This window comes from Polyodon spathula, chromosome 1 (genome assembly GCF_017654505.1).
Source record: "Polyodon spathula isolate WHYD16114869_AA chromosome 1, ASM1765450v1, whole genome shotgun sequence".
Taxonomy (NCBI): Eukaryota; Metazoa; Chordata; class Actinopteri; order Acipenseriformes; family Polyodontidae; genus Polyodon; species Polyodon spathula.
Genome location: NC_054534.1, coordinates 51904229 through 51918149, shown reverse-complemented (window position 1 = coordinate 51918149; position 13921 = coordinate 51904229). Strand labels below are relative to the sequence as shown.

Below are 13921 nucleotides of genomic sequence, written 5' to 3'. Positions count from 1 at the left end.
GAACAGTAACCTCGGTCCAGGTATTGGTACCAGGAGCGGGGATGACAGTGTCACAGTGACTGTTAGTGGTGTATTAACAGATGAATCCCCTTTGTAAGACAACCACTGGCTAACTACCCAGTCAGTACAGACACAAGGTGAAGCAGCCTCCTTTTAAAACAAGCCTTTGTAAGAGTGTGCTGATAGCAGCACTAACAGCATCAAGCTGCTAAAGTAGGCATGCCCACAGTAGCTGCCTGGTTTTGTTTCAATCCTTACTCTGTAAAAGATGACATATTATAACAATATAGAAATAATATACACTATAATTTACACACAACCGGAACTTGAAGCGAAATGGCTGGACAATACTTTTTTTTTTTTTTTTTTTTTTTTTTAACTCCGAGGAGTAGAATATTGCACAATGGAAGGAGTGCTAATGATCCCAGGAAGGAATGGCACTTGAGCTGCAGGCTTCCCATGGGGCAATAGGCCACGGCGGGACTTCACCAGGACACAGCTGAAAACACAAGAAATGATGGAAATAAACCATTTTACTGCAGTGATTCAATGTATTAATTCAACATTTAAAAGGCAGTCCAAAAAAAAAAAATGCAAAAGAAAGGTAATTAGAAAGGTGATAATTTAATATCGGCGCTCTCTCAAGTATTCAGGATCAGCTTAACAGGAAAATGGCAATGTTACCAGGACGCGTAGCTGTCTTATGCTGCGGGGGCAGAGCAGCAGCTGCGTCACCCTGCTCTGACGAGAGTCTTTGGTATAAAGTTTTCAGGTTCAGGTGTCTTAAAGGGAAATACCCATTTGTAATGGTTAATATTCCCTACTTGAAAGGGAACAATAAATGCCAGTCTTTGCTGAGAAACGTGATGATTTTCATTTAACTAAACAAACAAAACACAGCTTATCTATATGTATTTGTACTCATTATATTAGATTGTAAGTTGGAAACGTGTATCATACGTTTATGCAAGCTTCAGTTTGTGGTGCTGAAAGAACAGCTCCACGTAAATGTAATCATTCATAGCGCAATGAAACTTGAGAGAAAATCTAAACTAAAATGGACTGATTGTAACAAATTAAGAAACAAATGAATATGAAGGCATATTAGACAGTCAGTCCAACCCTTGGAGTCCCCTCATCTGCGGATGGCCACCCCCATAACTGGAGACAACGGGTTATATACTTATTCAAAAATTGCAGCACATTGGGAGATGGAGTGACGTTAAATAATTAAACTAAATGTACAAAGTCTTAAATGTGCAAAATAGTATGAAAATAAATGAGTAGTGGGCTAAGGACCGTTCTAATTGCAATAGTACATTAGATGTGTTTGCATGATAAAGTTCAAATTCTATGGCCACTGTTTGAGTTGTAAGTGCAACACTTTATTATCACAAATGTAAGTACATTCAGTTCATTTACACAATAAAACATGCACATGACACAATTATTTAACTCTACTTGGATGAATGTGAAGTACATATTTTTTTTTCATTTTGATACATCCAACAGGTATTGATCCTCAACCCTTAATCATCATGTATTATTTATGAAGCACACGCTCTTAAGTATGTGCCATTTCTTGACCCATGGCAACACATGTGCAATTAATTAAAACTTTTAGTATTTAAAAGTTACTACCAGAATCACAGAAGGTAAAGTTTAATGAATGCCTTTATTGTCATGTTATCAACTTAATTAAAAAATGCAAAATTAAAGAAAATATTTTTATGCTTATAGTAACAAGACTTAGATTGGCAGGACACATTCTCGTGAATGAATAATCGGCCTCATGTAAAGTAAAATAAATCGGTTTGATCATTTTATTTAAAAGCATAGGTATGCAATGTATTTATTACATTTACATTCCATGTAAAGTCCTATCTCTTCTTCAGATTTCTCCTGTAGAATACCCCTGTACATTTCTCATTCATGTTGCCTTCTATTAGCATAAGCTCACCAAACTTAACATTTTCTGCTCCATGATTCATGGTGGGCTGCAGACACCCCTGTTTAAATTCTGTCTTTCTCCACATCATCACTCTCTCATCTAAGCCAAACAGATTAAATTTGGATTCATGTGACCAAATGACTTTGCTAAATAAAGCTTCTGGAAGTACTTTTTGGCAAAAGCTAATCATTTTTTCTAGTTGATTGCACTGATGAAATGCTTCTTACTAGCAACCCAACCATTAAATCCCTTCTCTTTCACTCAATTCTGACTGTTTGTGCTGACACCTTAACACCATATACTTCAACTAGCTCCTGCACAATATTTGAAGCCCTCGCTTTTCTGTTTCTGCCTTACATTTTTATATTTGTCAGTTTTTCATATATGTAAAACTAAAAAGTGGTATGTAATTCAATATGTTAACATTCTAACATGATTCAGTAGGTTTCATTCAACTTTATGAAGTAAGATGAGTTAATTATAGAGGGTGATGCAACACTTTTTTTTCCAACAGTGTATGCATATTTTGCGCGTGCTTAACTAAATAAATAACTTGCAAATCAAAGAAACAAATTAATTTGCTCCTTGGCATGACAGCTTTCATGGGGTGAAATAGCATTATTGTGCAAGTTTGTATGTAGGAGCTGTGAATTATTTGACATGGCTCTTTTCAATGATTATTTTTTTTGAGAAGTACTTGTATATCCACTAAGTGAGATGAGTCAGATTGAATCGTGGTGAGCTGATAGATCTAGGGACCTCAACCAAATCTGAGATATTTGCTTCCACGCTCAGCTTAACACTAATAAGTTATTGACCAACAGCAGGTGCAGAAGATTAAAAAGCACTAGTTTTAATGTTTATACAGATTAAAGTCAATAAGGAACTTGCAGAGTTCTCCTAGGCAATGACAAATCAGTATGGCATTTTCCAAGAAACAGTTCTGTTATTAATAAAGATGTATTGAATAAAATCTAAAAAGAAATGTGCATGCTTTTTATGGCTAAGCCTTCAGGAAAGATGAACCAAAACATAATCAATTTAATTAAATTACAGAAGTACCACCCATCCTGTATCCTGATATATATATATATATATATATATATATATATATATATATATATATATATATATATATATAATATATATTATTGTTCCTAGATTCCTGTACACGGCTATATTTTTCCAATCATGACTGAATTGATTTAATGTGCTGCAATGTACATAGGTGAACAGGAAATGCTGGTGCTGTCTCAGTCATCTAGACAAGCATGCTAAATACTAACAGTATGTTCGGAAATGCAAAGGACAATTTAAATGTATAAACCTGTCTGAATATAATATCTACTGGGGACTTGCTGTAATTCTAGGAATGCGATTCAGCCCACCACACTAGCCTAATTAGCTAACCAATGTTATATAGATGAAGCCCAACCTCCTCTAAATGTTCTGAAAGTCTTTTTCCCACTTCTCCCCCTCCTCCTTTGTAATGGTGTCATCCTTCTGGGCTGTTGATCGTCATTCGTAATGTGGCTTTGGCTGGCTTCTGACATAACCGTCGCCCCTCAACTGAGGGTGGCTCCTTCATGTCCAGAAGGCGAGATCCTGGGCCAAATAGTCGTTTCATCCTACTCTACATTTTATAATATATCTATCAATGCTGCTGCTATACATATAGATTTCTTCTTTGTATTATTTGAATTCAAAGCAGTTGAGATTCTGAAACACATAAATCTGCCCTTTTCTTAACAAATCATCTCTAACGTCAATTCAGTGATTATTGATAGAATGTGAAATTTTGACATAGCAATGGCATTACAACCAAATCAGTATTTCTTCAAAAACATTGTAATGGTTCTGCTGGAGTATATTTAGGGGTATTCCTTATATGCATGTGTGGAAGGGGTGTGGGTAATTCACTGACCAGGAGACAGACAGGTGTATTTGGAAACACCACACAGGTGCCCAGTTTTATTTTGGACCGGTTCTTATTTTTCTCCGGCAGAGGGCACTGTTGACCGTGGGCTGCCTATCAACGATGATAGACAGCACCACGGAAATACCACAGCTGGTACACGAACAGCAAATGCACTCGCAGGTGCTCAAAGAAATAATAATGAAAACAGAAGGCGAAAAGGACAAGGGAAAATAAAACAGTAATAAAACTACAAATAAAAGGTGCTGCACTCGGCAGCGTTATCCCGGTCGCCGCTACCCGCACGACCCGGATCACCGTCCTACTCTGTCGGCTATCTAGCCTGCTCTTTTACAATACGCCGGGGTCTGCCCAAGGGTTCCCCGCTCTCTCTCTTTCTCGCTGTGAGTTTATTTAATCCCGGCTGATTCCCGGTCCTGAATCAAAGCTTCCGCACTCTTGGTGCGTCTAAGTGGGCAGACCTGAGGAAACAACAGAGCGTTATTTTATAGGACCAACAATCACCCAAGACCCGCCTCCCAGCCATTCAGAGAGGGGGAAAGTCCACACACACCCTTTCCCACCTCCCCGTGTCATTGCCATGACTCACAGGCGGCTGTTGGGCGACTGCCGCCCTCTTCCTGCAGCCCGTGAACACACCAGCAGAGTCAGCACAGATCTCTCCCTGTTACAGCATGTTTTAATTCAACATTGGTAATTTCAAACTTTTATTTAAGGACATTTTTTATGCAAAAAAAGGTAGAGTAAAGAAATGTCTTCCACCTTTGACTTTACTTGAAGATTTTCTGACTGCACTGGGTCAGAATATTATGCATATTATATGTGATTTTTGGTCCCTGGAGTTTGCAAATGCACAAAATGAGTGCTGAAAGCTTTAAGTCTTTCTTTTATAAATTGACACTATGTGGAGCTCAGTTATGAGTATGTTCTCAGTGGTACAACCGATGCACACACAGTGGCATTGTTGGGTCTAAAGGTGCAGATATAAACAGTGTGGCCTCAGGAATTATAAATTAAAATTTTCCAACAAATATGACATTAACTCGTAAGTGTCCAGTGCGAAGTGTATGGAATTGGAAGAAAATAAACATATTCACGATTTCCCATACATCTTATATTCACTTATACTGTATTGTAGGGTGTCATGTTTGTTTTAATCAGGTGGAGGGGTAACATAACTGATCATTAGACGCAATCAAGAAAGAATGGGTGTAATAGATAATGTTTATATAGCACACACAACAACATTAGACTAGATGTACCACGGGGTATGAAAACAGCAGGTATTAAAAATCTCATTCACTCAAAATATATTAGAAATTCAGTGACCAGAATCTAGCCCAACAGCACAGTTTCTCCTCAGCGATAGGGCATTGATTTAGTGATCAGCGCCGTCTTATGTCATAAGGTAGGCCTAACAAGAAAGTTCACACTGTGAAATGGACAATTTGAGTTAAAGAGCAAAATTAACTTTTGCACGGGCCCCATTTTACACATGAAAATACTGGTTTATACACTTCACAGTGCTTGTACGTGCCCAATTAGTCCATGTGGTAAAAACACCAATAAAATGTGTGAATTTTTGCCTTAAACTGGCCTATATATATATATATATATATATATATATATATATATATATATATATATATATATATATATATATATATATATATGCAATACCATTTATAGCATAACCTCAGCTGTGACTGTTTGATCATACAGAAGCCATATTTTTGAGGTAACTACATTATTAAATGGTGCAGTGGTTAGTACTAGTTGCCATGTGAAATGACAGCTTTCAATTCACAGTTAGTTGCTACATGTTTTTCTGTCAAAAGGGATGGATTCTGTTTGGTTTCAATTGGGGACAAGGGTGTGTAGCTCTGTTTAGTGAAATCTGTTTGAGAGAAGTTGGGAGAACATTACAGCAGGTATGTTTACTATGAAAAGAATGGTGCACTGTTGTATTTTTACCATACCATATAAATGTTGGTTTACCTTGTTGTTTTAAAAGGATCAACACCTTTGTCTGTGTCGTGCAGGTGGGTCTCATTGTATTCAATTTAGTTTGTGCTATACTAATAATTCTAGAGTGACTAATTGTGGTAAAATGGTAAAGTGTAATAAAATTAAAAATACATTTGGAAAATGTATTTTTTTAATTACTGTTAACAATATAGCAAAGCAAAATAGTGCAATAGTCTTTTAAAAGCAGCTTAAGGTATTTCAAATAAATATTAATTACAATCAAGCACCACAAATCAGTTAATAATATTCCTTGTGTTCTTGTGATACTTTCACTGTTAATCAACTGTTTATTTTCACTGTGTGACAAACTATAGTTGTGCATCACAGGGAAGAGAAGGTACCATTTTGGCTTGTCAGAAGTCATTGTAAACAGTCAGTGTTTGCCCCTTTAACCATTTTGGGAATAAATATGCAATTCCTCTTTCTCTTTTACATGATTGTTTTTGTGTTGTTGCAGGAGGAGCCTTTTGTGATGGTGTCTGAAAATGTCCTGGGGAAACCAAACAAATACAGAGGCTTCTCTATTGATGTCCTGGATGCTTTGTCGAGTTACCTGGGGTTTAAATATGAAATCTACGTGGCCCCAGATCATAAATATGGAAGTCCACAGGCAGATGGGGCCTGGAATGGCCTGATAGGAGAGTTGGTTTTCAAGGTGAGCTAAATAGAAAATTATTTTAGTACATAATTGATGTTTTGCCAGTGCAGTTATAGGAAATATGTTGTGATGCATTACTTCTTCAATTAAAGTAAACCACACAATCATGTTCGTTCAATTTGCTTAATAGTTCATTCAGGCTAACTTCACTATAACAAACCCCCCTTTTTAACGATCCAAGCAGCAAAAAACTTTTTTTTCAATGGAAATTAGCCTTATCAGAATGATCACTTTTACAAAATCTACCTGGATAAGTCGATCTTGGTAGTGACTGACACTGAACTTTCTCCAGTGTGAATGTGTTATTCTCTCAGTGAAAACAAAGACCTTAGTTGGCTAATTCGAACACAATGCTGATTCATAGAGTCATAGATTCATATGTGACGTATGCAACCGTTGCCATCTTCACACAAACTGCAACCACGGCAACAGGCGTGAGGAGGTAACAAGATTGAAACAACATGCATTGAGAAAAGCTCGAAATATATGACGAAATCTACGCTGGATATGTTTTTAAAGGGAAAGGGCACGTAATTGTCAGTAATTGTCAGCATGTCAGTGTACTTTTTAAGACTGTGTGTGTGTGTGTGTATATATATAATAGCAAGAAACAATATATATATATATGCAAGTTGTTTCTTGCTATTTAAAAAATTAATTTAATTACATTTTCTGAAAAAAAAAAGAAAAAGAAACTGAATAGGGACCATTTTCCTCTATGCAAATGCACCTTTTTTTTGTGTCTTACTGATTACCACCTTGTTTGTTTCTTTTATGATAACCGTAGAGAGCTGATGTAGGGATTTCAGCTTTAACCATTACCCCAGACCGGGAAAATGTGGTTGACTTTACAACCCGCTACTTGGATTACTCCGTGGGGGTGCTGTTGAAGAAAGCTGAAAGGACAGTAGACATGTTTGCCTGCTTGGAACCCTTTGATCTCTCTCTGTGGGGCTGTATAGCTGGCACAGTCCTGCTGGTAGGAATATTGGTCTACCTACTGAACTGGTTCAACCCTCCTCGACTGCAGATGGGCTCAATGACATCCACCACTCTCTATAACTCCATGTGGTTTGTCTATGGCTCTTTTGTTCAACAAGGTAAGCTGACTTCTTATCAATCACGCACAAGCACAATATATACAGTTTGTAAAGTCCGCCTGAGGTCGCCAGCTGGAGCACCCGATTTATTATACACTGTAAATGAACATCAAATTTTCACAACCGTTTACACATAGTGATGTAATCATTAAGAGTTTGAATTTTATTCATAATATAATTTCTTTATTTCTTTATTTTTTATTTTTTTTTAAACAAACCTGCAAACTACCCAGCACTAAAGTCTTAGAGAAGGTGCAGGATTGTAACTTGTACAGGAACTTTATCCAAAAGTTGTAAAATAAAAAGAAAACAAAACCAGAAAGATAGATCTGAGGGTGCTCTGCTAGCTTTAGACATCTAAACAGAACTCCTCATTTCTGAGCCCAGGGCTTAAAATTAACTTTCCACTTACTAGCTACCATGGCTAGTGGATGGAAAATTCCACCGACCACACAGACATCGTTCCGGGGGGTGACAACGACAAAAGAAAATACAAAAACAAGCAACATTTATGAGTAGTCCCAACAGTGTCTGAAACAATCTGTCAATCTGTTTTAAGAGTGAAGATAAAGCTTCTGAGATGTGTTGGGCATCTGCCCTCTCCACAGACTGCATGCCCACAAACTGCACAGTCAGCAGCCCTTTCTGGCAGAATCATACATATCGGTTGAACCATCTGGCATCACTGACAGGAACTTTGCACCTTTTATTTTCTCTTGCAGCTGCCTTCTTTCTACCTCAGAAATGTAGTGCATAAATACTCTTGCTTATTTGTCATGCCTGTAGATTTAACCCGTTCTATTCATCAACACTATATTAAAAATAATTGAAATAATTAAAAAAAAAAATGCTATTTTCTATTGTCACACTGAGGATTTTTTAAGCATTAAATTACTATGTTTTTTCAAGTTTATAAACATTTCAGTTCAAGATTAAATTGATTCCAGTAAATAGTAAATTCACCAAATTTCATCGTTAATGATACAATTTTACTTTAGAGTACAACATTTAGTTAAAGGTCCTTTCACACCAACGTAACATTTTTTTTATTTTTTATTTTTTTAAGAATACTATACAATGCAAGCTTTCACACCGCATAGCTAAACAGACTGAAATAAACGGTGTTCCTATTTCTATGTGTGCGTCCGGTGTAAATGTACACATATACAAAATCTGTATGTGAAACCGTTTTTATTACTGTGTTCAAAATGAAACAGTATATACTTTTTTCAATAATAAGAATGAGACGTTTAAATTGGTTGTTTCTGAGTATCCTACAGAGATCCTGCCTCTTGCTTTAAACATAAAAACAAACAAAAACAGAGGCAGCACCGTGTCTAAGAAACAGGGCATCACAAAGACCAGAAACTGATAAACCTCCATTTTTATCTACAGTTTGCAGGAAATAAAGATGTTCAACGGCAATCTAAAGTGTTTAGTTTTAGAGAAAGTGAGTATTTACTTTCAACAGATACTTGGGTACATTAGCTACATTGTATGAAAAAAAAGTTTCAAGAAATGTAATTATTTTTTGAAGATGCAAGCCCACATTTTTTGTTTAAAAAAATAAATTAACAAGTGCTGTATGTATGTGAAGATCACAAGCGAGAGTTTACAGTGACATATGATCTGCTGGTGCAGCTACAATACAAATCTCATTCGTTGACCTACATAGCTACACTTAAATGCTGTGTGGATATGTCATCCTATATTGAAGAAAAAAAAAATCTTGTAGCGCAGTAATAATAATAATAATAATAAATAATAATAATAATAATAATAATAATAATAATAATAATAATAATAATAACAACATGTTGGACCTGCAGTCGCACTTTCAGTTGGAGATGACACATTGCCCCCTGTGGTACTTCCTCCACCGCTGCGGCGGTCCACTTGGCATCGACGCCCTAGCTTATGTATGGCCCAGAGCGCTCCTTTACGTGTTCCTGCCTCTGCCATTACTCCTGGCCTTTCTCGAAAAGGTCCAGTACGAGAAGCGTCAGTTCTTCTGGTGGCTCCCAGGTGGCCCAGGAGAATCTGTTTCTCAACCCTGTGCCAGCTATTGAACAGCCTGCCCTGGGATCTCCCCCTTCGCCGGTATCTCCCCAGCCAGGCGAAAGACACGCTTTGGCACCTGGAGCCAGGCAGGCTCCAGTTATGGGTCTGGCCCCTGAAAGGGACCGCTTGTCAGCCTTAGGGCTGTCGGACGCAGTTGTGGGTACACTGCAGAATGCTAGGGTGCATTCCACTAGGTCGCTGTACGCCTATAAGTGGAAATATTTCCAAGATTGGTGCAATACTGACGGTCATGATCCAATCTCTTGTCCCATGCCTGTCATCTTGCAGTTTCTGCAAGATCTGCTTGAGGCTGGTAGATCACCTTCTACATTGCTTGCCATGCCCCCGTTGACTCAGTGTCTCCGGGTGCGCATTTCCTGGCTGTCCGTTTTATTCGAGGCGCTCGACGGTACTCAATTTCCCATAACAATGTTTTGGTGGCCATCTTCTCTTTCAGGGAACCAGGTTTACGTTAGGTAAACTAACGTTATGACTGCTAGTTTCAAACTACTTTAGTATGCAAATCTACGAATCTCATTGTAATGTACTATTGTTTTTTCCTGATTTCAGATTGTTCCTGTTATTTTACACATGCCTCTCACTGGCGTAGATTCTACTAACTGTTCGTATTTGAAACTTCCTGTTTAAATGTTTGTGGGCTTTTAGTTACTTTAAAATATAGCACCTTAAAATATAAAATAAACCAATTTTTTAAAATGTATTTATTAATAGCCCATTTTAAATAAGAATGGCAATAAATGCATTTTGTTTTGATTTATTTTATATTTTAAGTTGCTTTATTTTAAATTTGACATTAATAATGGAAGGGAAACAAATTCTTGTCAATTATTAATTAATTATGTAGTGCATAGACAACTGAAACCAGTGCTTAATTTCTTTAAAAAATAGGTGCCGGGGCACAAGAAATGACAATAGTACCGTTCTTAAGAAGATTTTATAATCACGTATTCTATATGCAAAGTAGTAGTATGTGCAGAAAAATAAATTAAAGGCAAATGCAAGACAAATAAACAAACAAAAAAAGCTTTATGCCTTTATATGTTAGGGCAGAGGGGACAGTGCCACCTACTGTTTTGTTATGGTTTGGCATTTAAATAAAATAAAATGGTTTAAAATTAAATAAAAAGTTGACTCCAGAAGGCCGACATTGATTATTAAAAAAATAAATAAAAATGATACACGTACCCTACACAAACATTGGTTTGACCCATGGGCCGCACTCGAGTAATATCTATAGCTATAAATGTAAATGCAACAGAACCTGCAGTTCAGTGTTTCCCCTAGAAAATCACATAGGCCCGGAGGGGGGGTAAGTTTGCTGTTATTTCTCATGGCTTGGAGAAAAAACAGCCATGTCCTTCTGATTAATCAAATTTGAAAACACAATATACATTGTATAATCGTTAGTTACACAAAGCATTTCCTTTTAGAGTTACAAATCAATCAACCTGTTATTTATTTTTTAAAAGTTGTAAACATACCACGGTCAGTGTTGTACAGCCAGGGTCTGTACCTAGGGTCCTTTACCCGAGTCCTCATTCCATCCCGAGAGACGATGTTTACTGGGAGACTTGCTCCTTACAGTGGCAGACGCACATGCTGACCTAACAGATCCACTGCTGCGCTGCTCCTCTGAGCTGATAGCTCTGCAGCTGCTGCTTTTCTGCATGTCTTCAGCAGGGACAGTTTCAGAGAGTGACTTGCTTCAGTCTCCTCCCTCGTCAACCCTTGTACTTTTCTTCCCTTTCGAGGAGAAAAGGGACAGTATTTTTGACTGACCTTCGGCAGTCTGCTCTTTGGGTGACATTCTGAATTTGAAGGGTATGAAAGCAAGACAAGCAATAATTTCTTTCAGACCGTCGGGCCTAATTCCAATTAAATGTCAGTATGTAATAATTTTGATAAAATTGAATCATTTATCTCAGTGTATGTGATGTAGCTTCAACATTTCCCCAAATAATAGTAACTTAGCTAGCTAACTACTTCTTGGTGATGATGGTAGTAGAACCAAATTTGTCATGTTATGTAGGGGGTGGGGAGACGAGGAGGCGCAGGAGCCTTGCAGAGCCTGTTCTGCTAAATCAAACCTGAAAACTAACTTCACACACCCAATTATGATATTTTTTTTTCAAATTCTGTAGGCCCGGCAGCTGCCTTTTATGACCTAGCGGGCTGCCGGGCCTGTAGAATGGTAGGGGGAACCACTGCAGTTTGTGGTGATTGCAAAAAATATTTCTGTTTAGGATAGATATTTGTTAGCTTAGTTTGTTTTTATTCTCTATTAATTACATTATATTCATTAAAAAGGCAAGATAGAACCAGACTGTTATTATTGTTTTTTTATATATTTTTTTGAATAGGGGTAGTCCTGTCTGTACTTAGAATTTTGATTAAACAATGTTTTTGGTGCCAATAACATTGTTGAGATGGTTTGTTACCAATGTCACAATTTGAAGTTATACACATTGTGACAGGCTATAATTTGTGGTGTTTTTATCATTTTTACTGTTATTTTCATTATGATTTTCATTATTGTGATTGTGTTATTGTTTGTTTTGGATCGGCAGGGAGGGGGTTAAATTCCTCCCAGCCAAATACATGTGAGAATGTGGCTGGAGCCATAATTGACTAATTGTTAATTATTGATTAATTGGGCTCCAGCCACAAACTATAAAAGCCTGGAGAAATCATTTGTCTGGTTGGAGCGTAGTTAGGATTAGTGGTAGGAAAAGTGAAGCCTCTTGAACCACTGAACCCTCTGAACCATTTGCTTCATAAAAGATTCACTGAGCCAAATCACTTGAAGTACTTCGTGCTCCTTAGTGACATCTAAGTGATGTCATTAAACATACTTTAACTGAACAGGCTGCTATTGCCTGGATCTTGGCATTTAGAAATTATGATCTATTTATGATAGACACCTTAAAGCATGTTTTTTACAAGGTACGTCAGTGTCATTTGAGACTTACGAAATTAAGTTACATTTTATAATTTCTCTGTTATCTGGTATGTCAACCACACATGTGATTACCCAATAAAAAAGTCAGTCACTCATACACATTATCATACTTGAAATTTAAAAGTGTTATAGGTTACAAACGAAAACACAATAATTTTGCTTTAGACTTCTCTGCGAGACCTCGGGAGATGTACTCGGCTGGGAAATTTGTATTTATAATTTTATTTATAATTTTATATTACATTTTTATAAAAGTTTTATATTTGATATTTCACCAGTTAACCTGTTCCTCAGTGGTGCAACAAGTACGGTGTGTAATTATAGAGGCTTGTCAAGCACAGGATCGAATCCCTGCCACTGTGAGGAAGTGTGTGTGTAGAAAACTTATGTTAGATTTTAAAAAATAATAATTACATTTTCCAAAATGAAAAACTAAAAGAATCATATTTGCTGATATTTTTTTAAATAAAATATTTGAAAATAAATAAATAAATAAATAAAAATGCTTCCTTCCAGGAGTAATCCAGGCAATATTTCAATGAAGCATTGTATTGATTGTGGTTCAGTCAGATCACGTGATGTGTTACGGAACACTGTTTACTTCAGATGGTTTGAGATGGGTTACGTCATTTGTTTGCTTCACATGAAGCAGTATACTGTAATACAGTTTAACACAATACCACCAGATCTCGGTACAAATCAGTAATCATACAGTATACACAGTATTGTCCTCTTGATATATCTAGCAAGCCAGAAAAATACAAGTTATATCATGACGATCGTGACGATCCCCTCCCCCCGAATAAATGTTTTTAATAGATGTTAAAAACTATGGTACTATTGGTTGTGTGTTGGTAAAAAGCAACAAAATAGTCAGTGTACTCAAATTTGGTTCAGGTTTTTCAATGTTACTAATGGATACCACTAAATATGCAATGGTTATACATGCAAGTACACATACTGTATGTGTGGTTTAATTACCATTATATATCATAAATAATCCATATTTTACTGTAAAGGTTATGTATTTAATCACACCCAGATCAATGTAATGTAAAGCATTATTCAATCAGTACTAAACACATTTCTAATAAGATAGTTGAAATCCTTTAAGCAAATAATGACTGCATACTGGAAATTTTGTCTGATATTACATTTGCAGATTTGCTACCTTGGTAGATATTGACGGTTTTTGCATATTTATCAC

At 36.7% G+C, this 13921-nt stretch overlaps 1 protein-coding gene across 1 annotated transcript in view; it reads left to right on the top strand.

Moving 5' to 3' along the window:
* Positions 1-13921, top strand: part of LOC121319581 (glutamate receptor ionotropic, delta-2-like) — a 603766-nt gene that overhangs the window by 502176 nt on the left and 87669 nt on the right. Inside the window, exons 10-11 of the mRNA XM_041257164.1 lie at positions 6373-6570; positions 7361-7673. Of these exons, the coding sequence (XP_041113098.1) occupies positions 6373-6570; positions 7361-7673 (511 nt within the window). The remainder of the gene's footprint in view (positions 1-6372; positions 6571-7360; positions 7674-13921) is intronic.